The sequence below is a fragment of the Salmo salar genome, chromosome ssa12 (genome assembly GCF_905237065.1).
Source record: "Salmo salar chromosome ssa12, Ssal_v3.1, whole genome shotgun sequence".
Classification (NCBI taxonomy): Eukaryota; Metazoa; Chordata; class Actinopteri; order Salmoniformes; family Salmonidae; genus Salmo; species Salmo salar.
The window spans coordinates 9,774,793-9,800,734 of NC_059453.1; the positions used below are offsets into that span (position 1 = coordinate 9,774,793).

The 25,942-nt window shown below is 43.7% G+C and overlaps 1 protein-coding gene across 1 annotated transcript; it reads right to left on the bottom strand.

Moving 5' to 3' along the window:
- Positions 1-1,620: 1,620 nt before the first annotated feature.
- Positions 1,621-25,922, bottom strand: LOC106564120 (zinc finger protein 62 homolog). Its single transcript, XM_045690652.1, has 11 exons — positions 25,568-25,922; positions 25,135-25,258; positions 23,425-24,858; positions 13,609-13,673; positions 13,201-13,486; positions 9,247-9,684; positions 6,728-7,677; positions 6,202-6,415; positions 5,729-6,007; positions 5,278-5,511; positions 1,621-2,651 (listed from the first exon to the last, which is right to left on the bottom strand). The coding sequence occupies exons 1-11, from the start codon at positions 25,574-25,576 to the stop codon at positions 1,756-1,758; spliced, it is 4,929 nt and encodes a 1,642-aa protein (XP_045546608.1). The 5' UTR covers positions 25,577-25,922; the 3' UTR covers positions 1,621-1,755.
- Between the last annotated feature and the right edge of the window lie 20 nt (positions 25,923-25,942).

The following is a 25,942-nucleotide window of genomic DNA, read 5'->3' on the forward strand; positions in this document are numbered from 1 at the left end:
ACTTGTCTGGTTTCCCGGATATAGATTAAGCCTAGTCCAGAGGCCGTCTATATGAAGCATCTTAAAGTAGGAGTGCTGATTGATAGTCAGCTTCACCTTTTCAGATCTCAATAAATAAGGTTACATGGACAGGGACCTGATCCTAGATCAGCACTCCTACTCTGAGACACATGAAACTATTGAACATGCTTTTTAAATCCAGAACGAATCTTAAATCGGTGTCCGGGAAAGTGGCCTTAAGTGTTGTAAGCAACGTAGTGGTGGTTAAAGGCGCAATCTGCAGTTCAAACTAGAGGTCGGCCGGTTAATTAGGGCCGATTTCAAGTTTTCATAACAAATCGGTAATCAGAATTTTTGGATGCCGATTATGGCCCATTACATTAAATTCCATGAGGAAACTGTGTGGCAGGCTGACCACCTGTTACGCGAGTGCAGCAAAGAGCCAAGGTAAGTTGCTAGCTAGCATTAAACGTATCTTATAAAAAACAATCAGTCTTCACATAATCACTAGTTAACTACACATGGTTGATGATATTACTAGGTTAACAAGCTTGTCCTGCGTTGCATATAAATCAATGCGCTGCCTGTTAATTTATCATCGAATCACAGCCAACCTCGCCAAACGGGTGATGATTTAACAAAAAGCACAATCATTGCACGAATGTACCTAAACATAAACATCAATGCCTTTCTTAAAATCAATACACAGAAGTATATTTTTTGAAACCTGCATATTTAGTTAAAAGAAATTCATGTTAGCAGGCAATATTAAACTAGGGAAATTGTGTCACATCTCTAGCGTTCATTGCACACAGAGTCAGAGTATATGCAAGAGTTTGGGCTGCCTGGCTCGTTGCGAATTAATTTGCCAGAATTGTACATAATTATGACATAACATTGAAGGTTGTGCAATGTAACAGCAATATTTAGACTTAGGGTTGCCACCCGTTAGATAAAATCCGGAACGGTTCCGTATTTCAATGAAAGAATAAACGTTTTGTTTTCGAAATTATAGTTTCCGGATTTGACCATATTAATGACCAAAGGCTTATATTTCTGTGATTATTATATTATAATTAAGTCTATGATTTGATATTTGATAGAGCAGTCTGACTGAGTGGTGGCAGGCAGCAGCAGGCTCGTAAGCATTCATTCAAACAGCACTGTGTTTGCAAGCAGCTCTTAACAATGCTTGAAGCACAGCGCTGTTTATGACTTCAAACCTATCAACTCCTGAGATTAGGCTGGCAATACTAAAGTGCCTATTAGAACATCCAATAGTCAAAGGTATATGGAATAGAGAGAAATAGTCGACGCATCATAATTCCTATAATAACTACAACCTAAAACTTCTTAACTGGGAATATTGAAGAACTGGGAATACTGAACCACCAGCTTTCATATGTCTCATGTTCTGAGCAAGGAATTTAAACGTTAGCTTTTTTACATGGCACATATTGCACTTTTACTTTCTTCTCCAACACTGTGTTTTTGCATTATTTAAACCAAATTGATCATGTTTCATTATTTATTTATGTATTATATTAAGTTAAAATAAGTGTTCATTCAGTATTGTTGTAATTGTCATTATTACAAATATTACCACACTCATATATATATAAAAAATATTCCAAAAAATTGGCCGATTAATCGGTATCGGCGTGCGTTGGTCCTCCAATAATCGGTATCGGCGTTGAAAAATCATAATCGGTCGACCTCTAGTTCAAACAACAACAAAAATTGAAAATGTCCCATTTAAAGGTGCCAGTACTGCCAGTGAGGTCTCTCCAGATCACTCTCAACTCTAGGTAGGCCTAGAGGCATGGGTCTCTCCACTCTGGGTAGAGGCACGGGTCTCTCTACTCTAGGAGCTGGCCTGGGTCTTCCCATCCTGGGTGATTGGTTTGGTATGTCCATGCTGTCCGCGCTGGACGACTGCTTAGGCCTGCCTAGCTGGCGGGTCGGTCCGATGGGCTTGGGAGCGTGGGTCCTCTGGTGCTGCCGGAGCCCCTGTAGATAGTAGAAACTCTTCCCACACTCCTCACACTGATGGGGCTTCTCTCCCGTGTGGACTCTGAGGTGAACCTTGAGGTCAAATTCTCTGAAGTAACTCTTCCCACAGACGGAGCAGAGGTGGCTCTTCTGTCCAGTGTGCATACGGAAGTGACATGTAAGTTGGGACTGTTGCTTGAATCTCTTTCCGCACTCGGGGCAGAGGTGGGGTCTCTCTCCCCGGTGAGCGCTCTCGTGCTTCTTCAGCCCTTCTTCTGTGATGAAGCCCTTCCCACACTCAACACATTGGTAAGGCCTCTCCCCGGTGTGCAATCGCATGTGGATCTTAACGTAGTAATTACTGCGGAACCTCTTGCCACAGTCAGGGCAGGGGAAAGGCTTCTTGTTGTTGTGAGCCAACCGGTGCTCTTCTAACTGTGCCTTCTCAGAGAACTCCTCCCCACACAGCGAGCAGAAGAAAGAGGACTTCTCTCCGCTGTCCTGAGACGTCATGTGTTTCTGTACTGACGATAGATCTGGACGGTTGAAGTTCTCCTGAACTGCTGCTGCGGCGACGGTGTGATTCTCCCGGTGGTGTTCAGGACCTCTTGATGTAGAGGGCGCTAACCCACCAGCAGACAACAAACTAGGGTTCCCATCTGCAGGGAAGATAAAAGGTCGACATTTAGGTTGTGGCCCCAAAACGGACCCCTATTCCCTATATCAGGGCTCTCCAACCCTGTTCCTGGAGAGATACCCTCCTGCAGGTTTTGACTCAAACCCTGTTCGTGGAGAGATACTCTCCTGTAGGTTTTAACTCCAACCCTGTTCCTGGAGAGCTACCATCCTGTAGGTTTATACTCCAACCCTGTTCCTGGAGAGATACCGTCCTGTAGGTTTATACTCCAACCCTGTTCCTGGAGAGCTACCATCCTGTAGGTTTATACTCCAACCCTGTTCCTGGAGAGCTACCGTCCTGTAGGTTTATACTCCAACCCTGTTCCTGGAGAGCTACCCTCCTGTAGGTTTATACTCCAACCCTGTTCCTGGAGAGCTACCGTCCTGTAGGTTCATACTCCAACCCTGTTCCTGGAGAGATACCGTCCTGTAGGTTCATACTCCAACCCTGTTCCTGGAGAGCTACCCTCCTGCAGGTTTATACTCCAACCCTGTTCCTGGAGAGATACCGTCCTGTAGGTTTATACTCCAACCCTGTTCCTGGAGAGATACAGTCCTGTAGGTTTTAACCCCAACCCTAATCTAGCACACCTGATTCTAATAATTAGCTGGTTGATAAGATGAATCAGGTTAGTTACAACAGGGTTGGAGCAAAAACCTACAGGAGGGTATCTCTCCAGGAACAGGAGTTAAAACCTACAGGAGGGTTTCTCTCCAGGAACAGGAGTTAAAACCTACAGGAGGGTTTCTCTCCAGGAACAGGAGTTAAAACCTACAGGAGGGTTTCTCTCCAGGAACAGGAGTTAACCTACAGGAGGGTTTCTCTCCAGGAACAGGAGTTAAAACCTACAGGAGGGTTTCTCTCCAGGAACAGGAGTTAAAACCTACAGGAGGGTTTCTCTCCAGGAACAGGAGTTAAAACCTACAGGAGGGTTTCTCTCCGGGAACAGGAGTTAAAACCTACAGGAGGGTTTCTCTCCAGGAACAGGAGTTAAAACCTACAGGAGGGTTTCTCTCCGGGAACAGGAGTTAACCTACAGGAGGTTTCTCTCCAGGAACAGGAGTTAACCTACAGGAGGGTTTCTCTCCAGGAACAGGAGTTAAAACCTACAGGAGGGTTTCTCTCCTGGAACAGGGTTGGGAAAGCCCTGCCCTATATAGTGCACTACTTTTGAACCGGGCCCTTAGTGCTCTAAAACAGTAGTGCACTACTTAGGGAATAGGGTGCCATTAGGGATGTATCTTAGGGTAAAGTAGTGCACTATGTAGGGAATAGGGTGCCATTTGAGACACACATGGCCAGTGTTAAGTCCTTCAGACAAATATGCTCTTCATAGCCTTTGTTCCAGATCTATCTATACTCCACTGCTGTCATTGTTTGGATGTGACAATGAGGGACAGGGAGTTGGGCATGTTAGCACAAACAGACTGGCCCCCAGCTACTTTTACAACAGCATACATAAACCTCCCAAAAGACAATGAGAAAATATCAACGTTTAGCTGTATTTTCACATAAACCTGATAGGGACATTTTCAACCTCATGTTCATCATCCCATCACCACCTCAACATCAACATACAGTACAGTGCCTTCAGGAAGTATTCACACAACATCAACATACAGTACAGTGCCTTCAGGAAGTATTCACACCACCTCAACATACAGTACAGTGCCTTCAGGAAGTATTCACACCACCTCAACATACAGTACAGTGCCTTCAGGAAGTATTCACACCACCTCAACATACAGTACAGTGCCTTCAGGAAGTATTCACACCACCTCAACATACAGTACAGTGCCTTCAGGAAGTATTCACACCACCTCAACATACAGTACAGTGCCTTCAGGAAGTATTCACACCACCTCAACATACAGTACAGTGCCTTCAGGAAGTATTCACACCCCCTCGACTTTTCCCACATGTTGTTGTGTTACAGACAGAATTTGAAATGGATACATGTGAGATTTTGTGTGACTGGCCTACACACAATACCCCATAATGTAAAAGTAATGACGTAATGTGTTTAGAAATTGTTATAAATTCATTAAAAATGAAAAGCTGAAATGTCTCGTGTCAATAAGTATTCAACCCCTTTGTTATGGAAAGCCTAAATAAGTTCAGGAGTAAAAATGTACTTAACAAGTCACATGTTAAGTTGCATGGACTCACACTGTGTGCAATAATAGTGTTTAACATGATTTTTGAATGACTACCTCATCTCTGTACCTCACACCTGTAAGGTCCCTCAGTCAAGCAGTGAATTTCAAACACAGATTCAACCACAAAGACCAGGGAGGTTTTTCAATGTCTCACAAAGAAGGGCACCTATTGGTAGATGTGTAAATATTATAAAGCAGATATTGAATATCTCTTTGAGCCTGGTGAAGTTATGAATTACACTTTGAATTTTTCTCCCACTTTGACTAGAGTATTTTGTGTAGATCATTAACAACAACAAAAAATAACAATTAAACCCATTTGAATCCCACCTTGTAACACAACAAAATGTGGAAAAAGTCAAGGGGTGTGAATCTTTTCTGAAGACACTGCACGTGGACCACAACATCAGCATATGTTGCTGAATGTCTTTCCAAAGTCTCTCTCACCTCTGTGTGTTTTCATGTGTGTTTTCAGGTTCCCTGGCTGAGTGAAACCCTTTCCACACAGGGAGCAACAGTAAGGTTTCTCCCCGGTGTGGATTCTCACGTGTAACTTCAGCTTGGACGCGTCGGATAGTTCTTTGCCACAGGTTGGACATCGGTGAGTCCTCTTCCCTCTCCCCCGCTGCTGTCCTGTAGTTGGACCTGCTGCCTCACCAGAGAACACACCCAGACTCTCCTCTGGAACAAACACACAGTTAGTGTATCTCAAACGGTACCCTATTCCCTATATAGTGCACTACCTTTGACAAGAGCCTATGGGCCCTAGTGTGCACTATGTAGGGAATAGGGTGCCATTTGAGGGACAGCCTACACAGTGAATTCACTAGTAACCTGTCAGAAAGGCTATTACAGTCATGACGTAGCCATCGTGAGTCTCCATCACAGGCTCTCTTACCGGTGTGCTCTTCCTGATGTCTCTGCAGCAGCTCTTTGTTGTTGAACGGTGCTCCACACACGTAGCAGTTGTAATCTAGATGTGTCTGCAGGTGTAGCAACAGCTCATATTCCCGGGGGAATCCCTCTCCACATTTAAAGCAGCGACGGTTGTTAAACCTCTTGGCTTTGGGTTGCTTCTGTTTGCCTTCTTTGACTCTGGTTTTCCGTTTGACCTGTTGTTTCTTCCGGTGTTTTCTCTGTCCTCCTGATGCAGAGGGACCACCGCCACCGGTCTTGGCTGTGTGACAAAAGAGACTGGGTTTAAAGAATTGGTCAAATACATTGTCCGTCGCCCAAATGGCACGCTATTCCCTATTTAGGGCACTACTTTTGAACAGAGCCCTATATAGGCGACAGGATGCAATTTATAACGCAGCCAAATTAACAGGCTATAGTTGAATGATTTTCTGTTGACATTCTACCTCCACTTACCAAGACGAAGAGCAGGTTTCCAACTGGCGTCGTCTTCTTCAGAATTACCCGAACCATCAACGTTCACCTCTTCTTCTTCTTCTTCCTCCTCCTCCTCCTCCTCTTCTTCAGCTCTGGCCTTCAACCGAGGTGTTTGACTGGATGCCTTGCTGCTATGGCTTGGATCAGGACCCTGGGATTCTATAGCTTTAGGGCTGGATTGGTCACCAGGATCCTACAATGAAAACACAAGTCATTCTTGGTTAACAGTCAGTAGTAATATAATGTTTGTTGTAGGATTTCCCAGGGTAGCGTCCTCCTCGACCTCCTTTCTGTTCCTTGTCAAACAGGAAGTGTATATGTAGCAGATTTTGAGTGGCGGTTGGCTAAATCTATGCCTAACTTTAACCTAATCCCCACCCATTCTAACCATAAACCCAAACCGATTCCATAAACTTCTAGATTTCAGAGTGAAACCCCCCCCCCAAAAAACAAAACCTGAAAGCGATAGCATTAGCATTAGCTTACAGCAAACCAAACCACATACCTTTCTGATAAGGGATGTTGGAAGACCACTTCCTCCACTGCCGTAGTGAGGGCCTTTGGGGATGGGTGGGGTTGGTTCCACTATAGGCTTCCCAGGGTGCATCTGCTGCATGTGTGACCGGATGCCTGCTCTGTACCTGTAGCTCTTGCCACACTCATGGCACTGGTAGGGCTTCTCTCCAGAGTGAACTCTGAGATGCACCCTGAGGTCAAACTCTCTGGCGAAACTCTTCCCACACAGGAAGCAGAGATGGCTCCTCTCTCCGGTGTGGATCTTGAAGTGACAGGTCAGCTGGGATTGTTGTTTGAAACACTTGCCACACGCAGGGCATCGGTACGGCCTCTCTCCTCGGTGAGCGCTCTCGTGCTTCTTGAGCCCCTCCGCTGACAGGAAACTCTTATCACACTGGACGCAGTGGTAAGAGATCTTCCCACTGTGGATCTTCCGGTGGATCTTGATGTAACTCTTGCTGGAGAATCTCTTCCCACAGTCTGGACAGGGGTAAGGTTTCTCTGGTTTCTCATGGGAGTGGGCGATCACCAGGTGATCATCCAGAAGGCCTTTTTGAGAGAACTCTGCCCCGCAGAGAGGGCACTGTGGATTAGACTGGTTCTCTACAGTGTGAGTCCTCATGTGTATCTGTAGACTTGGAGTTTGGCATTCCTCTCCTATTGGCTTAGCTGTGCGGTTGTCATGGTATTGGTCCAGGACTCCTATTGGCTTAGCTGTGCCGTTGTCATGGTATTGGTCCAGGACTCCTATTGGCTTAGCTGTGTGGTTGTCATGGTATTGGTCCAGGACTCCTATTGGCTTAGCTGTGTGGTTGTCATGGTATTGGTCCAGAACTCCTATTGGCTTAGCTGTGTGGTTGTCATGGTATTGGTCCGGGACACCTATTGTAGGAAGCCTCTCCACGATGTCAGGCCAGAAACTGGGATTCCTGACTTCTCCTGCATGGGGGAAGATAGTGTTAGTTCATGTTAAGTCTAACCAGATAATGACTAGGGCCAGGACGATACCAGTATCATCTTACTCAGATAATGACTGGGGCCAGGACGATACCAGTATCATCTTACTCAGATAATGACTAGGGCCAGGACGATACCAGTATCATCTTACTCAGATAATGACTGGGGCCAGGACGATACCAGTATCATCTTACTCAGATAATGACTGGGGCCAGGACGATACCAGTATCATCTTACTCAGATAATGACTGGGGCCAGGACGATACCAGTATCACCTTACTCAGATAATGACTGGGGCCAGGACGATACCAGTATCATCTTACTCAGATAATGACTGGGGCCAGGACGATACCAGTATCATCTTACTCAGATAATGACTGGGGCCAGGACGATACCAGTATCACCTTACTCAGATAATGACTAGGGCCAGGACGATACCAGTATCATCTTACTCAGATAATGACTGGGGCCAGGACGATACCAGTATCACCTTACTCAGATAATGACTAGGGCCAGGACGATACCAGTATCATCTTACTCAGATAATGACTGGGGCCAGGACGATACCAGTATCATCTTACTCAGATAATGACTGGGGCCAGGACGATACCAGTATCACCCTACTCAGATAATGACTGGGGTCAGGATGATACCAGTATCACCTTACTCAGATAATGACTGGGGTCAGGATGATACCAGTATCACCTTACTCAGATAATGACTGGGGCCAGGACGATACCAGTATCACCTTACTCAGATAATGACTGGGGCCAGGACGATACCAGTATCACCTTACTCAGATAATGACTGGGGCCAGGACGATACCAGTATCATCTTACTCAGATAATGACTGGGGCCAGGACGATACCAGTATCATCTTACTCAGATAATGACTGGGGCCAGGACGATACCAGTATCATCTTACTCAGATAATGACTGGGGCCAGGACGATACCAGTATCATCTTACTCAGATAATGACTGGGGCCAGGACGATACCAGTATCATCTTACTCAGATAATGACTGGGGCCAGGACGATACCAGTATCATCTTACTCAGATAATGACTGGGGCCAGGACGATACCAGTATCACCCTACTCAGATAATGACTGGGGTCAGGACGATAACAAAAATATATCTAAAGATTTGTTTTTACAAAAGCTTAAAGGGATACTTTGGGATTTTGGCAATGAGGTAAATTATCCACTTCACCAGTCAGATGAACTTGTGGATACCATTTTTATGTCTTTGTGTCCAGTATGAAGGAAGTTAGAGGTTGTTTTGTGAGCCATTGCCAACTAGCGTTAGCGCTACGCAGTTAGCAATTATGATTATTTTGAAATGTTTTATTTAACCTTTATTTAACTAGGCAAGTCAATTGCGCTGCCGCTAGATAGCAACTTCCTTTAAACTGCAAGCAGAAACATAAAAATGGTATCCACGAGTTTGGTAATGTAGATAAAGGACCTCATTACCAAATCCCAAAGTATCCCTTTAAGAGGACAAACGTATTTCCACAGTTGAGTCACTGGGCAGATGTACGAGTTCTCACCCTTGTGCACACTGTGGTGTATTTTCAGATTTCCTTTCTGAGCGAATCTCTTCCCACACACAGAGCACTGGAAAGGCTTCTCTCCCGTGTGTGTCCGCTCGTGCATCATCAGTTTATGTGCATCGGATGCTTCGTATCCACACGTTAAGCAGCGGTGAACCTTCTTAGTTTTGAACATGGTCGTTCCATCTATATGAATGGTCTGGTGTAAGAGCATGTCGTAGATACGGGAGAATCCCTCTCCACATTTAAAGCAGCGGTGGGTCATCTTAGCTTTCTTCTCCTTCTTCGGTTTCTTTTCTTTCTTTGGCTGCTTTCGTTCTGGACTCTTCTTCCGTTTGGTCCCCTGTGTCTTCTCTTTCTCCTGGTGTTGTCGCTCCAGTGCTCCTGGTGTTGAGGTAGTTCCCTCACTACCGTGGCAGGAGTTAGGACTCATTCCTGTGGAGAGAAGAGAGTTCAGTGGGTCAGTATGGGTAGAGTTCCCTCACTACCGTGGCAGGAGTTAGAACTCATCAGTATGGGTAGAGTTCCCTCACTACCGTGGCAGGAGTTAGGACTCATCAGTATGGGTAGAGTTCCCTCACTACCGTGGCAGGAGTTAGGACTCATCAGTATGGGTAGAGTTCCCTCACTACCGTGGCAGGAGTTAGGACTCATCAGTATGGGTAGAGTTCCCTCACTACCGTGGCAGGAGTTAGGACTCATCAGTATGGGTAGAGTTCCCTCACTACCGTGGCAGGAGTTAGGACTCATCAGTATGGGTAGAGTTCCTCACTACCGTGGCAGGAGTTAGGACTCATCAGTATGGGTAGAGTTCCCTCACTACCGTGGCAGGAGTTAGGACTCATCAGTATGGGTAGAGTTCCCTCACTACCGTGGCAGGAGTTAGGACTCATCAGTATGGGTAGAGTTCCCTCACTACCGTGGCAGGAGTTAGGACTCATCAGTATGGGTAGAGTTCCCTCACTACCGTGGCAGGAGTTAGGACTCATCAGTATGGGTAGAGTTCCCTCACTACCGTGGCAGGAGTTAGGACTCATCAGTATGGGTAGAGTTCCTCACTACCGTGGCAGGAGTTAGGACTCATCATTATGGGTAGAGTTCCCTCACTACCGTGGCAGGAGTTAGGACTCATCAGTATGGGTAGAGTTCCCTCACTACCGTGGCAGGAGTTAGGACTCATCAGTATGGGTAGAGTTCCTCACTACCGTGGCAGGAGTTAGGACTCATCAGTATGGGTAGAGTTCCTCACTACCGTGGCAGGAGTTAGGACTCATCAGTATGGGTAGAGTTCCCTCACTACCGTGGCAGGAGTTAGGACTCATCAGTATGGGTAGAGTTCCCTCACTACCGTGGCAGGAGTTAGGACTCATCAGTATGGGTAGAGTTCCCTCACTACCGTGGCAGGAGTTAGGACTCATCAGTATGGGTAGAGTTCCCTCACTACCGTGGCAGGAGTTAGGACTCATCAGTATGGGTAGAGTTCCCTCACTACCGTGGCATGTAGCGTACATGCTATTGTGTGAAAACAGTGGCCACGTATTCCCTATATAGTGCATACATCCGTCTCCCTCTCTACAGTGTACTATATAGGGAATAGGGCTCTGGTCTATAGTAGTGTACTATATAGGGAATAGGGCTCTGGTCTATAGTAGTGCACTATATAGGGAATAGGGCTCTGGTCTATAGTAGTGTACTATATAGGGAATAGGGCTCTGGTCTATAGTAGTGTACTATATAGGGAATAGGGCTCTGGACTATAGTAGTGCACTATATAGGGAATAGGGCTCTGGTCTATAGTAGTGCACTATATAGGGAATAGGGCCCTGGTCTATAGTAGTGTTCTATATAGGGAATAGGCTCTGGTCTATAGTAGTGCACTATATAGGGAATAGGGCTCTGGTCTATAGTAGTGCACTATATAGGGAATAGGCTCTGGTCTATAGTAGTGCACTATATAGGGAATAGGGCTCTGGTCTAAAGTAGTACACTATATAGGGAATAGGGCCCTGGTCTATAGTAGTGTTCTATATAGGGAATAGGGCTCTGGTCTATAGTAGTGCACTATATAGGGAATAGGGCTCTGGTCTATAGTAGTGCACTATATAGGGAATAGGGCTCTGGTCTATAGTAGTGCACTATATAGGGAATAGGGCCCTGGTCTATAGTAGTGTACTATATAGGGAATAGGGTGCCATTTGGGATGAACACATTCTTTAACTCACCTTTCTGTCACCACTTGTAAACAAAATATGTTTACATATCTTACATTACTCATTTCATATGTATATACTGTATTCTATCCTATTCTACTGTATCTTAGTCTATGTATTACTCATCTCATATGTATATACTGTATTCTATCCTATTCTACTGTATCTTAGTCTATGTATTACTCATCTCATATGTATATACTGTTATATCCTACTGTATCTTAGTCTATGTATTACTCATCTCACATGTATATACTGTATTCTATCCTATTCTACTGTATTCTATCCTACTGTATCTTAGTCTATGTATTACTCATCTCACATGTATATACTGTATTCTATCCTATTCTACTGTATCTGTCTATGTATTACTCATCTCACATGTATATACTGTATTCTATCCTATTCTACTGTATCTGTCTATGTATTACTCATCTCACCTGTATATACTGGTTTCTATCCTATTCTACTGTATCTTAGTCTATGTATTACTCATCTCATATGTATATACTGTATTCTATCCTATTCTACTGCATCTTAGTCTATGTATTACTCATCTCATATGTGATATACTGTATTCTATCCTACTGTATCTTAGTCTATGTATTACTCATCTCATATGTATATACTGTATTCTATCCTCTTCTACTGTATCTTAGTCTATGTATTACTCATCTCATATGTATATACTGTATTCTATCCTACTGTATCTTAGTCTATGCTGCTCTGACATTGCTCGTCCAAATATTTATATATTCTTAATTCTATTCCTTTACTTTAGATTGTGTGTATTGTTAGATAATACTGCACTGTTGGAGCTAGAAACACAAGCATTTCGCTACACCCACAATCACATCTGCTAAACATGTGTATGTGACCAATAACATCTGCTAAACATGTGTATGTGACCAGTAACATCTGCTAAACACGTGTACGTGACCAATAACATCTGCTAAACACGTGTACATGACCAGTAACATCTGTTAACCACGTGTACGTGACCAGTAACATCTGCTAAACACGTGTACGTGACCAATAACATCTGCTAAACACGTGTACGTGACCAGTAACATCTGCTAAACACGTGTACGTGACCAATAACATCTGCTAAACACGTGTACGTGACCAGTAACATCTGCTAAACACGTGTACGTGACCAGTAACATCTGCTAAACACGTGTACGTGACCAATAACATCTGCTAAACACGTGTACGTGACCAATAACATCTGCTAAACACGTGTACATGACCAATAACATCTGCTAAACACGTGTACATGACCAATAACATCTGCACACGTGTACATGACCAGTAACATCTGTTAACCACGTGTACGTGACCAGTAACATCTGCTAAACACGTGTACGTGACCAATAACATCTGCTAAACACGTGTACATGACCAATAACATCTGCTAAACACGTGTACATGACCAATAACATCTGCTAAACACGTGTACGTGACCAGTAACATCTGCTAAACACGTGTACGTGACCAGTAACATCTGCTAAACATGTGTACGTGACCAGTAACATCTGCTAAACAGGTGTACGTGACCAGTAACATCTGCTAAACACGTGTACGTGACCAATAACATCTGCTAAACACGTGTACATGACCAATAACATCTGCTAAACACGTGTATGTGACCAATAACATCTGCTAAACAAGTGTACGTGACCAATAACATCTGCTAAACACGTGTACGTGACCAGTAACATGTGATTTGACTTTGATTTACCAAGATGAGGAGTATCCCAGGAAGCTTGTTCTACTACAGAATTCAACAGATCACCAACTTCCTCTTCCTCCCCTTCTTCATCTTCACCCACTTCTTCCTCTTCCACCTCCCACTCTTCCTCCTCCTCTTCTTCCTCATCCTCCTCTTCTTCTTCTTCTTCTTCTTCTTCTTCCTCATCCTCCTCTTCTTCAATATGAATGTTCATCCCAGGTGTTTGAGTGATGTCCTCCTCATGTCTTCGGTCAGGACCCAGGGACTCTGTCGACCCCGATTGAGCCCCAGGATCCTAGAATAAAGACAAGACCTTTTCTAGTCAAGTTACCATGGAAACCAAGTTGGAACAAAAATGGGTTCAATAGAATTTGAACAATATCTCCTATTAAAATGTTTGTTATTAGTTTCTCCCACCTTGTTGATGTGTGATGTAGGGGGACTTCCTCCTTCACTACCAGAGCCATGGACAGGACTCTCTCCTGTAGAGATAGGTTGGTATTATGGGTTATAATGAGACTACCAGAGCCATGGACAGGACTCTCTCCTGTAGAGATAGGTTGGTATTATGGGTTATAATGAGACTACCAGAGCCATGGACAGGACTCTCTCCTATAGAGATAGGTTGGTATTATGGGTTATAATGAGACTACCAGAGCCATGGACAGGACTCTCTCCTGTAGAGATAGGTTGGTATTATGGGTTATAATGAGACTACCAGAGCCATGGACAGGACTCTCTCCTGTAGAGATAGGTTGGTATTATGGGTTATAATGAGACTACCAGAGCCATGGACAGGACTCTCTCCTGTAGAGATAGGTTGGTATTATGGGTTATAATGAGACTACCAGAGCCATGGACAGGACTCTCTCCTGTAGAGATAGGTTGGTATTATGGGTTATAATGAGACTACCAGAGCCATGGACAGGACTCTCTCCTGTAGAGATAGGTTGGTATTATGGGTTATAATGAGACTACCAGAGCCATGGACAGGACTCTCTCCTGTAGAGATAGGTTGGAATTATGGGTTATAATGAGACTACCAGAGCCATGGACAGGACTCTCTCCTATAGAGATAGGTTGGTATTATGGGTTATAATGAGACTACCAGAGCCATGGACAGGACTCTCTCCTGTAGAGATAGGTTGGTATTATGGGTTATAATGAGACTACCAGAGCCATGGACAGGACTCTCTCCTGTAGAGATAGGTTGGTATTATGGGTTATAATGAGACTACCAGAGCCATGGACAGGACTCTCTCCTGTAGAGATAGGTTGGAATTATGGGTTATAATGAGACTACCAGAGCCATGGACAGGACTCTCTCCTGTAGAGATAGGTTGGTATTATGGGTTATAATGAGACTACCAGAGCCATGGACAGGACTCTCTCCTGTAGAGATAGGTTGGAATTATGGGTTAGACCAGGGGTCTGGGTTAGACTTAGGCCCCCTAGGGGGGCACCTTCCAGCATTAGGGGGGACCCCCCACCCCCCCGCGGACACTATGGGACAAGCACTGTTCATGACACAAACTGTTCACACCCCTCTTGTTGGTGGAGAAAACATTTTGCGGGTTTAAAGCTGATTTCCTGCAATTCTACACATTTTTGTCATGGGGTACAGGGAACATTTTGCCATATTAAAGCCATGTCTAATGTGTATTCATGTGATATCTGAGTGACTCAAACAATGCAACAAAATCTATGAGCTAAAAATCCTAGCTAAAAAAACGTTAGCTGACATGGGCTAGTTGATCTGGACATTTCTGACCAGTTATAAATTGTTTTCCAAGGTATGTAATGACTGACATGACAACAGGAACTGATGACGAACTACCCAATTTCTACATCACACCTTGTGCGTTCTACTATTACAACTTTCAAGAGTACATTTAAAGCCAGACTGAGTTCCTTAAAACCACTGGGTTAGATAATGAGTCAGACTCTATTACTATGTAACTAAAAGAACAGTCAGTGTTCTGCCTCCACTTACTATGTTGAACAGAATCCCAGTCAACTAAAGAAGTCAGCATTCTGCCTCCACTTACTATGTTGAACAGAACCCCAGTCAACTAAAGAACAGTCAGCATTCTGCCTCCACTTACTATGTTGAACAGAATCCCAGTCAACTAAAGAACAGTCAGCATTCTGCCTCCACTTACTATGTTGAACAGAATCCCAGTCAACTAAAGAAGTCAGCATTCTGCCTCCACTTACTATGTTGAACAGAATCCCAGTCAACTAAAGAAGTCAGCATTCTGCCTCCACTTACTATGTTGAACAGAATCCCAGTCAACTAAAGAACAGTCAGCATTCTGCCTCCACTTACTATGTTGAACAGAATCCCAGTCAACTAAAGAAGTCAGCATTCTGCCTCCACTTACTATGTTGAACAGAATCCCAGTCAACTAAAGAACAGTCAGCATTCTGCCTCCACTTACTATGTTGAACAGAATCCCAGTCAACTAAAGAACAGTCAGCATTCTGCCTCCACTTACTATGTTGAACAGAATCCCAGTCAACTAAAGAACAGTCAGCATTCTGCCTCCACTTACTATGTTGAACAGAATCCCAGTCAACTAAAGAACGTCAGCATTCTGCCTCCACTTACTATGTTGAACAGAATCCCAGTCAACTAAAGAACAGTCAGCATTCTGCCTCCACTTACTATGTTGAACAGAATCCCAGTCAACTAAAGAACAGTCAGCATTCTGCCTCCACTTACTATGTTGAACAGAATCCCAGTCAACTAAAGAAGTCAGCATTCTGCCTCCACTTACTATGTTGAACAGAATCCCAGTCAACTAAAGAAGTCAGCATTCTGCCTCCACTTACTATGTTGAACAGAATCCCAGTCAACTAAAGAACGTCAGCATTCTGCCTCCACTTACTATGTTGAACAGAATCCCAGTCAACTAAAGAAGTCAGCATTCTGCCTCCACTTACTATGTTGAACAGAATCCCAGTCAACTAAAGAACAGTCAGCATTCTGCCTCCACTTACTATGTTGAACAGAATCCCAGTCAACTAAAGAACAGTCAGCATTCTGCCTCCACTTACTATGTTGAACAGAATCCCAGTCAACTAAAGAACAGTCAGCATTCTGCCTCCACTTACTATGTTGAACAGAATCCCAGTCAACTAAAGAACAGTCAGCATTCTGCCTCCACTTACTATGTTGAACAGAATCCCAGTCAACTAAAGAACAGTCAGCATTCTGCCTCCACTTACTATGTTGAACAGAATCCCAGTCAACTAAAGAAGTCAGCATTCTGCCTCCACTTACTATGTTGAACAGAATCCCAGTCAACTAAAGAACAGTCAGCATTCTGCCTCCACTTACTATGTTGAACAGAATCCCAGTCAACTAAAGAACAGTCAGCATTCTGCCTCCACTTACTATGTTGAACAGAATCCCAGTCAACTAAAGAACAGTCAGCATTCTGCCTCCACTTACTATGTTGAACAGAATCCCAGTCAACTAAAGAAAGTCAGCATTCTGCCTCCACTTACTATGTTGAACAGAATCCCAGTCAACTAAAGAACAGTCAGCATTCTGCCTCCACTTACTATGTTGAACAGAATCCCAGTCAACTAAAGAACAGTCAGCATTCTGCCTCCACTTACTATGTTGAACAGAATCCCAGTCAACTAAAGAACAGTCAGCATTCTGCCTCCACTTACTATGTTGAACAGAATCCCAGTCAACTAAAGAACAGTCAGCATTCTGCCTCCACTTACTATGTTGAACAGAATCCCAGTCAACTAAAGAAGTCAGCATTCTGCCTCCACTTACTATGTTGAACAGAATCCCAGTCAACTAAAGAACAGTCAGCATTCTGCCTCCACTTACTATGTTGAACAGAATCCCAGTCAACTAAAGAACAGTCAGCATTCTGCCTCCACTTACTATGTTGAACAGAATCCCAGTCAACTAAAGAACAGTCAGCATTCTGCCTCCACTTACTATGTTGAACAGAATCCCAGTCAACTAAAGAACAGTCAGCATTCTGCCTCCACTTACTATGTTGAACAGAATCCCAGTCAACTAAAGAACAGTCAGCATTCTGCCTCCACTTACTATGTTGAACAGAACCCCAGTCAACTAAAGAACAGTCAGCATTCTGCCTCCACTTACTATGTTGAACAGAATCCCAGTCAACTAAAGAACAGTCAGCATTCTGCCTCCACTTACTATGTTGAACAGAATCCCAGTCAACTAAAGAACAGTCAGCATTCTGCCTCCACTTACTATGTTGAACAGAATCCCAGTCAACTAAAGAACAGTCAGCATTCTGCCTCCACTTACTATGTTGAACAGAATCCCAGTCAACTAAAGAACAGTCAGCATTCTGCCTCCACTTACTATGTTGAACAGAATCCCAGTCAACTAAAGAAAGTCAGCATTCTGCCTCCACTTACTATGTTGAACAGAATCCCAGTCAACTAAAGAACAGTCAGCATTCTGCCTCCACTTACTATGTTGAACAGAATCCCAGTCAACTAAAGAACAGTCAGCATTCTGCCTCCACTTACTATGTTGAACAGAATCCCAGTCAACTAAAGAACAGTCAGCATTCTGCCTCCACTTACTATGTTGAACAGAATCCCAGTCAACTAAAGAACAGTCAGCATTCTGCCTCCACTTACTATGTTGAACAGAATCCCAGTCAACTAAAGAACAGTCAGCATTCTGCCTCCACTTACTATGTTGAACAGAACCCCAGTCAACTAAAGAACAGTCAGCATTCTGCCTCCACTTACTATGTTGAACAGAATCCCAGTCAACTAAAGAACAGTCAGCATTCTGCCTCCACTTACTATGTTGAACAGAATCCCAGTCAACTAAAGAACAGTCAGCATTCTGCCTCCACTTACTATGTTGAACAGAATCCCAGTCAACTAAAGAAGTCAGCATTCTGCCTCCACTTACTATGTTGAACAGAATCCCAGTCAACTAAAGAACAGTCAGCATTCTGCCTCCACTTACTATGTTGAACAGAATCCCAGTCAACTAAAGAAGTCAGCATTCTGCCTCCACTTACTATGTTGAACAGAATCCCAGTCAACTAAAGAAGTCAGCATTCTGCCTCCACTTACTATGTTAAACAGAATCCCAGTCAACTAAAGAAGTCAGCATTCTACCTCCACTTACTATGTTGAACAGAATCCCAGTCAACTAAAGAACAGTCAGCATTCTGCCTCCACTTACTATGTTGAACAGAATCCCAGTCAACTAAAGAAGTCAGCATTCTGCCTCCACTTACTATGTTGAACAGAATCCCAGTCAACTAAAGAAGTCAGCATTCTGCCTCCACTTACTATGTTGAACAGAATCCCAGTCAACTAAAGAACGTCAGCATTCTGCCTCCACTTACTTTGTTGAACAGAATCCCAGTCAACTAAAGAACGTCAGCATTCTGCCTCCACTTACTATGTTGAACAGAATCCCAGTCAACTAAAGAACAGTCAGCATTCTGCCTCCACTTACTATGTTGAACAGAACCCCAGTCAACTAAAGAACAGTCAGCATTCTGCCTCCACTTACTATGTTGAACAGAATCCCAGTCAACTAAAGAACAGTCAGCATTCTGCCTCCACTTACTATGTTGAACAGAATCCCAGTCAACTAAAGAACAGTCAGCATTCTGCCTCCACTTACTATGTTGAACAGAATCCCAGTCAACTAAAGAAGTCAGCATTCTGCCTCCACTTACTATGTTGAACAGAATCCCAGTCAACTAAAGAAGTCAGCATTCTGCCTCCACTTACTATGTTGAACAGAATCCCAGTCAACTAAAGAACAGTCAGCATTCTGCCTCCACTTACTATGTTGAACAGAATCCCAGTCAACTAAAGAAGTCAGCATTCTGCCTCCACTTACTATGTTGAACAGAATCCCAGTCGACTAAAGAAAGTCAGCATTCTGCCTCCACTTACTATGTTGAACAGAATCCCAGTCAACTAAAGAAGTCAGCATTCTGCCTCCACTTACTATGTTGAACAGAATCCCAGTCAACTAAAGAAGTCAGCATTCTGCCTCCACTTACTATGTTGAACAGAATCCCAGTCAACTAAAGAAGTCAGCATTCTGCCTCCACTTACTATGTTGAACAGAATCCCAGTCAACTAAAGAACAGTCAGCATTCTGCCTCCACTTACTATGTTGAACAGAATCCCAGTCAACTAAAGAAGTCAGCATTCTGCCTCCACTTACTATGTTGAACAGAATCCCAGTCAACTAAAGAAGTCAGCATTCTGCCTCCACTTACTATGTTGAACAGAATCCCAGTCAACTAAAGAACAGTCAGCATTCTGCCTCCACTTACTATGTTGAACAGAATCCCAGTCAACTAAAGAACAGTCAGCATTCTGCCTCCACTTACTATGTTGAACAGAATCCCAGTCAACTAAAGAAGTCAGCATTCTGCCTCCACTTACTATGTTGAACAGAATCCCAGTCAACTAAAGAACAGTCAGCATTCTGCCTCCACTTACTATGTTGAACAGAACCCCAGTCAACTAAAGAACAGTCAGCATTCTGCCTCCACTTACTATGTTGAACAGAATCCCAGTCAACTAAAGAACAGTCAGCATTCTGCCTCCACTTACTATGTTGAACAGAATCCCAGTCAACTAAAGAACAGTCAGCATTCTGCCTCCACTTACTATGTTGAACAGAATCCCAGTCAACTAAAGAACGTCAGCATTCTGCCTCCACTTACTATGTTGAACAGAATCCCCAGTCAACTAAAGAAGTCAGCATTCTGCCTCCACTTACTATGTTGAACAGAATCCCAGTCAACTAAAGAACAGTCAGCATTCTGCCTCCACTTACTATGTTGAACAGAATCCCAGTCAACTAAAGAACAGTCAGCATTCTGCCTCCACTTACTATGTTGAACAGAATCCCAGTCAACTAAAGAAGTCAGCATTCTGCCTCCACTTACTATGTTGAACAGAATCCCAGTCAACTAAAGAACAGTCAGCATTCTGCCTCCACTTACTATGTTGAACAGAATCCCAGTCAACTAAAGAACAGTCAGCATTCTGCCTCCACTTACTATGTTGAACAGAATCCCAGTCAACTAAAGAAGTCAGCATTCTGCCTCCACTTACTATGTTGAACAGAATCCCAGTCAACTAAAGAAAGTCAGCATTCTGCCTCCACTTACTATGTTGAACAGAATCCCAGTCAACTAAAGAACAGTCAGCATTCTGCCTCCACTTACTATGTTGAACAGAATCCCAGTCAACTAAAGAACAGTCAGCATTCTGCCTCCACTTACTATGTTGAACAGAATCCCAGTCAACTAAAGAACAGTCAGCATTCTGCCTCCACTTACTATGTTGAACAGAATCCCAGTCAACTAAAGAAGTCAGCATTCTGCCTCCACTTACTATGTTGAACAGAATCCCAGTCAACTAAAGAACAGTCAGCATTCTGCCTCCACTTACTATGTTGAACAGAATCCCAGTCAACTAAAGAACAGTCAGCATTCTGCCTCCACTTACTATGTTGAACAGAATCCCAGTCAACTAAAGAACAGTCAGCATTCTGCCTCCACTTACTATGTTGAACAGAATCCCAGTCAACTAAAGAACAGTCAGCATTCTGCCTCCACTTACTATGTTGAACAGAATCCCAGTCAACTAAAGAAAGTCAGCATTCTGCCTCCACTTACTATGTTGAACAGAATCCCAGTCAACTAAAGAACAGTCAGCATTCTGCCTCCACTTACTATGTTGAACAGAATCCCAGTCAACTAAAGAAGTCAGCATTCTGCCTCCACTTACTATGTTGAACAGAATCCCAGTCAACTAAAGAAGTCAGCATTCTGCCTCCACTTACTATGTTGAACAGAATCCCAGTCAACTAAAGAAGTCAGCATTCTGCCTCCACTTACTATGTTGAACAGAATCCCAGTCAACTAAAGAAGTCAGCATTCTGCCTCCACTTACTATGTTGAACAGAATCCCAGTCAACTAAAGAACAGTCAGCATTCTGCCTCCACTTACTATGTTGAACAGAATCCCAGTCAACTAAAGAACAGTCAGCATTCTGCCTCCACTTACTATGTTGAACAGAATCCCAGTCAACTAAAGAACAGTCAGCATTCTGCCTCCACTTACTATGTTGAACAGAATCCCAGTCAACTAAAGAACAGTCAGCATTCTGCCTCCACTTACTATGTTGAACAGAATCCCAGTCAACTAAAGAACAGTCAGCATTCTGCCTCCACTTACTATGTTGAACAGAATCCCAGTCAACTAAAGAACAGTCAGCATTCTGCCTCCACTTACTATGTTGAACAGAATCCCAGTCAACTAAAGAACAGTCAGCATTCTGCCTCCACTTACTATGTTGAACAGAATCCCAGTCAACTAAAGAACAGTCAGCATTCTGCCTCCACTTACTATGTTGAACAGAATCCCAGTCAACTAAAGAACAGTCAGCATTCTGCCTCCACTTACTATGTTGAACAGAATCCCAGTCAACTAAAGAACAGTCAGCATTCTGCCTCCACTTACTATGTTGAACAGAATCCCAGTCAACTAAAGAACAGTCAGCATTCTGCCTCCACTTACTATGTTGAACAGAATCCCAGTCAACTAAAGAAGTCAGCATTCTGCCTCCACTTACTATGTTGAACAGAATCCCCAGTCAACTAAAGAACAGTCAGCATTCTGCCTCCACTTACTATGTTGAACAGAATCCCAGTCAACTAAAGAACAGTCAGCATTCTGCCTCCACTTACTATGTTGAACAGAATCCCAGTCAACTAAAGAAGTCAGCATTCTGCCTCCACTTACTATGTTGAACAGAATCCCAGTCAACTAAAGAACAGTCAGCATTCTGCCTCCACTTACTATGTTGAACAGAATCCCAGTCAACTAAAGAACAGTCAGCATTCTGCCTCCACTTACTATGTTGAACAGAATCCCAGTCAACTAAAGAACAGTCAGCATTCTGCCTCCACTTACTATGTTGAACAGAATCCCAGTCAACTAAAGAAAGTCAGCATTCTGCCTCCACTTACTATGTTGAACAGAATCCCAGTCAACTAAAGAACAGTCAGCATTCTGCCTCCACTTACTATGTTGAACAGAATCCCAGTCAACTAAAGAACGTCAGCATTCTGCCTCCACTTACTATGTTGAACAGAATCCCAGTCAACTAAAGAACAGTCAGCATTCTGCCTCCACTTACTATGTTGAACAGAATCCCAGTCAACTAAAGAACAGTCAGCATTCTGCCTCCACTTACTATGTTGAACAGAATCCCAGTCAACTAAAGAACAGTCAGCATTCTGCCTCCACTTACTATGTTGAACAGAATCCCAGTCAACTAAAGAAGTCAGCATTCTGCCTCCACTTACTATGTTGAACAGAATCCCAGTCAACTAAAGAACAGTCAGCATTCTGCCTCCACTTACTATGTTGAACAGAATCCCAGTCAACTAAAGAACAGTCAGCATTCTGCCTCCACTTACTATGTTGAACAGAATCCCAGTCAACTAAAGAACAGTCAGCATTCTGCCTCCACTTACTATGTTGAACAGAATCCCAGTCAACTAAAGAACAGTCAGCATTCTGCCTCCACTTACTATGTTGAACAGAATCCCAGTCAACTAAAGAACAGTCAGCATTCTGCCTCCACTTACTATGTTGAACAGAATCCCAGTCAACTAAAGAACAGTCAGCATTCTGCCTCCACTTACTATGTTGAACAGAATCCCAGTCAACTAAAGAACAGTCAGCATTCTGCCTCCACTTACTATGTTGAACAGAATCCCAGTCAACTAAAGAACAGTCAGCATTCTGCCTCCACTTACTATGTTGAACAGAATCCCAGTCAACTAAAGAACAGTCAGCATTCTGCCTCCACTTACTATGTTGAACAGAATCCCAGTCAACTAAAGAACAGTCAGCATTCTGCCTCCACTTACTATGTTGAACAGAATCCCAGTCAACTAAAGAACAGTCAGCATTCTGCCTCCACTTACTATGTTGAACAGAATCCCAGTCAACTAAAGAACAGTCAGCATTCTGCCTCCACTTACTATGTTGAACAGAATCCCAGTCAACTAAAGAAGTCAGCATTCTGCCTCCACTTACTATGTTGAACAGAATCCCAGTCAACTAAAGAACAGTCAGCATTCTGCCTCCACTTACTATGTTGAACAGAATCCCAGTCAACTAAAGAACAGTCAGCAATCTGCCTCCACTTACTATGTTGAATAGAATCCCAGTCTACTTCTTCTCCATCAGAATTAATCAGCCCTCCAACTTCCTCTGCATTATCCGTCACCTCTTCTCCATCCTCCTCCACCTCGTCCTTCTCCTCTTCGACTTTAGCCTTCAGCCCCAGTGTTTGACAGAGGTCCTGTAGGTTATCAGATACCATCTCCTGCCCCTGTGATGTGTTCTCCTCCTCACAGTGGATGGGTTTCTCTGCTTCTGTTGTGTGTGACCGCTGGTGCAAGTTCAAACTTCCTTTTGTAGCAAAATTCTTCCCACAGTCGGGGCAGGGGTATGGCTTCTCTCCTGTGTGGATTCTCATGTGGATCTGTAGAGATGATGAAGTTTTGAAATGTTTCCCACATTCTGAGCAGCAGTGAGACGACGTCTTAGTTTTGTGATTCTCCTGGTGTTGTTCAGATTCTGCTGCTGATGCAGAGAGACTTTCAACTTTTTTGCCGTGTGATTGTTGGTGTATTTCTTTCAAACTTAGCAATTCCGGTTTCTCTCCTGTGTGTTGCAGCTGGTGTCTTTTCAAGGATGTACAGAAGGTAAATCTCTTGTCACACTCGGAGCAGGCATAAGGCTTCTCTCCAGTGTGCAGTTTCTGGTGTTGTTTCAGATATGCTTTCTGAGTGAAGCCCTTCCTACAGATGGAACAGGAGAAAGGCTTCTCTCCTGTGTGGGAGAGCTGGTGGGCAGTCAGGTTGGCTTTCTGGGTGAAGCACTTGCCACAGACAGAGCAGGAGAAAGGTTTCTCACCAGTGTGCACTAGCATGTGTTGGTTCAAATTTCCCTTTTGGTTGAAGCTCTTCTCACACACGGAACATTTGTAAGACTTCTCCCCAGTGTGTTTCAGCTCATGTGATTTCAAGGTGTGTAGATAAGTATAACTTTTCCCACACACGGAGCAGGAGTGAGGCTTTTCTCCCGTGTGTGTCAGCAGGTGTCTGCGTAGTTTGTAAGCGCTAGAGAACTCTCTTCCACACTCCAGGCAGCAGTTCTTTGCCTGTTCAGGATCTCCCGATATAGCGGGACTGCCCTCCCCATTAGAACAGTGGAACCGCTGGTGTGTCTTCAGATGTTCCTCCCGAGTGAAACTCTTCCCACAGTCAGAACAGAAGCAGGGCCTCTCTCCTGTGTGAGTCAGAAGGTGTCGTTGTAGTTTAGATGGACATGGGAACTCCTTCCCGCAGTCCAGGCAGCTGTAGCTCTTCCTGGGTTTGGGACTGGTCTTCTTCTCTCCTGTGTGTGTTGTGTTACGATGTTTTCTTAGATAATGCTGGGTAGGGAACTCCTCTCCACACTCTCTGCAGCTGTGTGTGTTCTTGGCTGTGTGATTGTCCTCCTGTCGTTCAGGTTCTCCTGAGGTAGAACTTGTCCCCTCACTGTCAGAGTGACGGCTGGAACTCTCTCCTGTCTCTCCTGTGGGGATATAGGAAGAGTCTGATCAGGATTGCTCGAGTGGAAACCAAAGGGGTGTATTCATTAGTGTACACCGTAGCAAATGAAAACAAGTGTTTCTTATAGTCCCTTTCCCTGTTTCGGCCATTAGCTTCCTAGTGAATACACCCCAGCTTGTGTAAGTGTTGCACTGTTTTGTTCACGCTGTACCTAAACAACACCGTCAGATGGTTTAAACATTCAGTCTGCCTCAGCCTCCACCTACTAAAGTTAATGGACATCTCTCAACCGACTTACCTCTCAATCTTAGAAAGTCCCTGAAGTAGTCAAGGCTCCTAGGAACCATGTCTGGACCGCTTGTGCTCTGGTCACCATGGATACAGTCAGGAACCAGTAGATGTGACTGGGGTTCATTAAAATCCTGATTGAAAAGTACAGTCAGAGATAGGCCTCGAAGATAATGTCATGTCATGTCATTGGCTTTGGTCTTAATAACGAACTGACTTGATAAAAGAGTCCTTACTACTTGACAAATGTATACCAACTTCTACAAATGACAAACTAACCTTGAACAAGACAATGACAATGGAGTTGACTAAAGCAGAGCCATGTATTTACATAACTAGCTAACAAGCTATATCTATCTATACCTGCTGTATCTATGGCTTTGGGCTCAAGCAAAACAGGTTTTAGTTTCAGGGCAACTAGCTAGCTATAGCTCACTTCTCACCTCATACATTGTGTGAGCCAAAGCAACAACAACAAAATTGCCGGGAAAATGTTGTTCTCTGGCTGTAGCAAGGAATCAGTTCAAATGTTGCTTTGCTATGAGAAATCACAGCTATTTCGCAAAAATAGATAGCAGGCTAAGTTAGCATAGCATACTGAGCTAGCTAACGGTACTTAGTTAGCTAATAATGTTAGCTTAACTTGTCGTTTGTAACTTCACGTCTGTCTGGTTTAATAGTTCCATATCTACGTTATCACAGGATGGAAATAGTCTACGCCAAGTATATTGAAGATATATTTGTAAATAACTCTAGCTACAATGCTTTTGAGTAAAGTTTATCTAAGCAGGCTAGCTATTTTGACAGAACCGCCTAGA

What these genes read in the sequence shown, in the direction of transcription:
- LOC106564120 (XM_045690652.1), bottom strand. An exon ending in CTGGGATTCTATTCAACATA is followed by an intron (nt 13,674 to 23,424) that starts GTAAGTGGAGGC and finishes CTATCTCTACAG; the next exon opens with GAGAGAGTCCTGTCCATGGC. An exon ending in CTACATCACACATCAACAAG is followed by an intron (nt 13,487 to 13,608) that starts GTGGGAGAAACT and finishes TCTTTATTCTAG; the next exon opens with GATCCTGGGGCTCAATCGGG.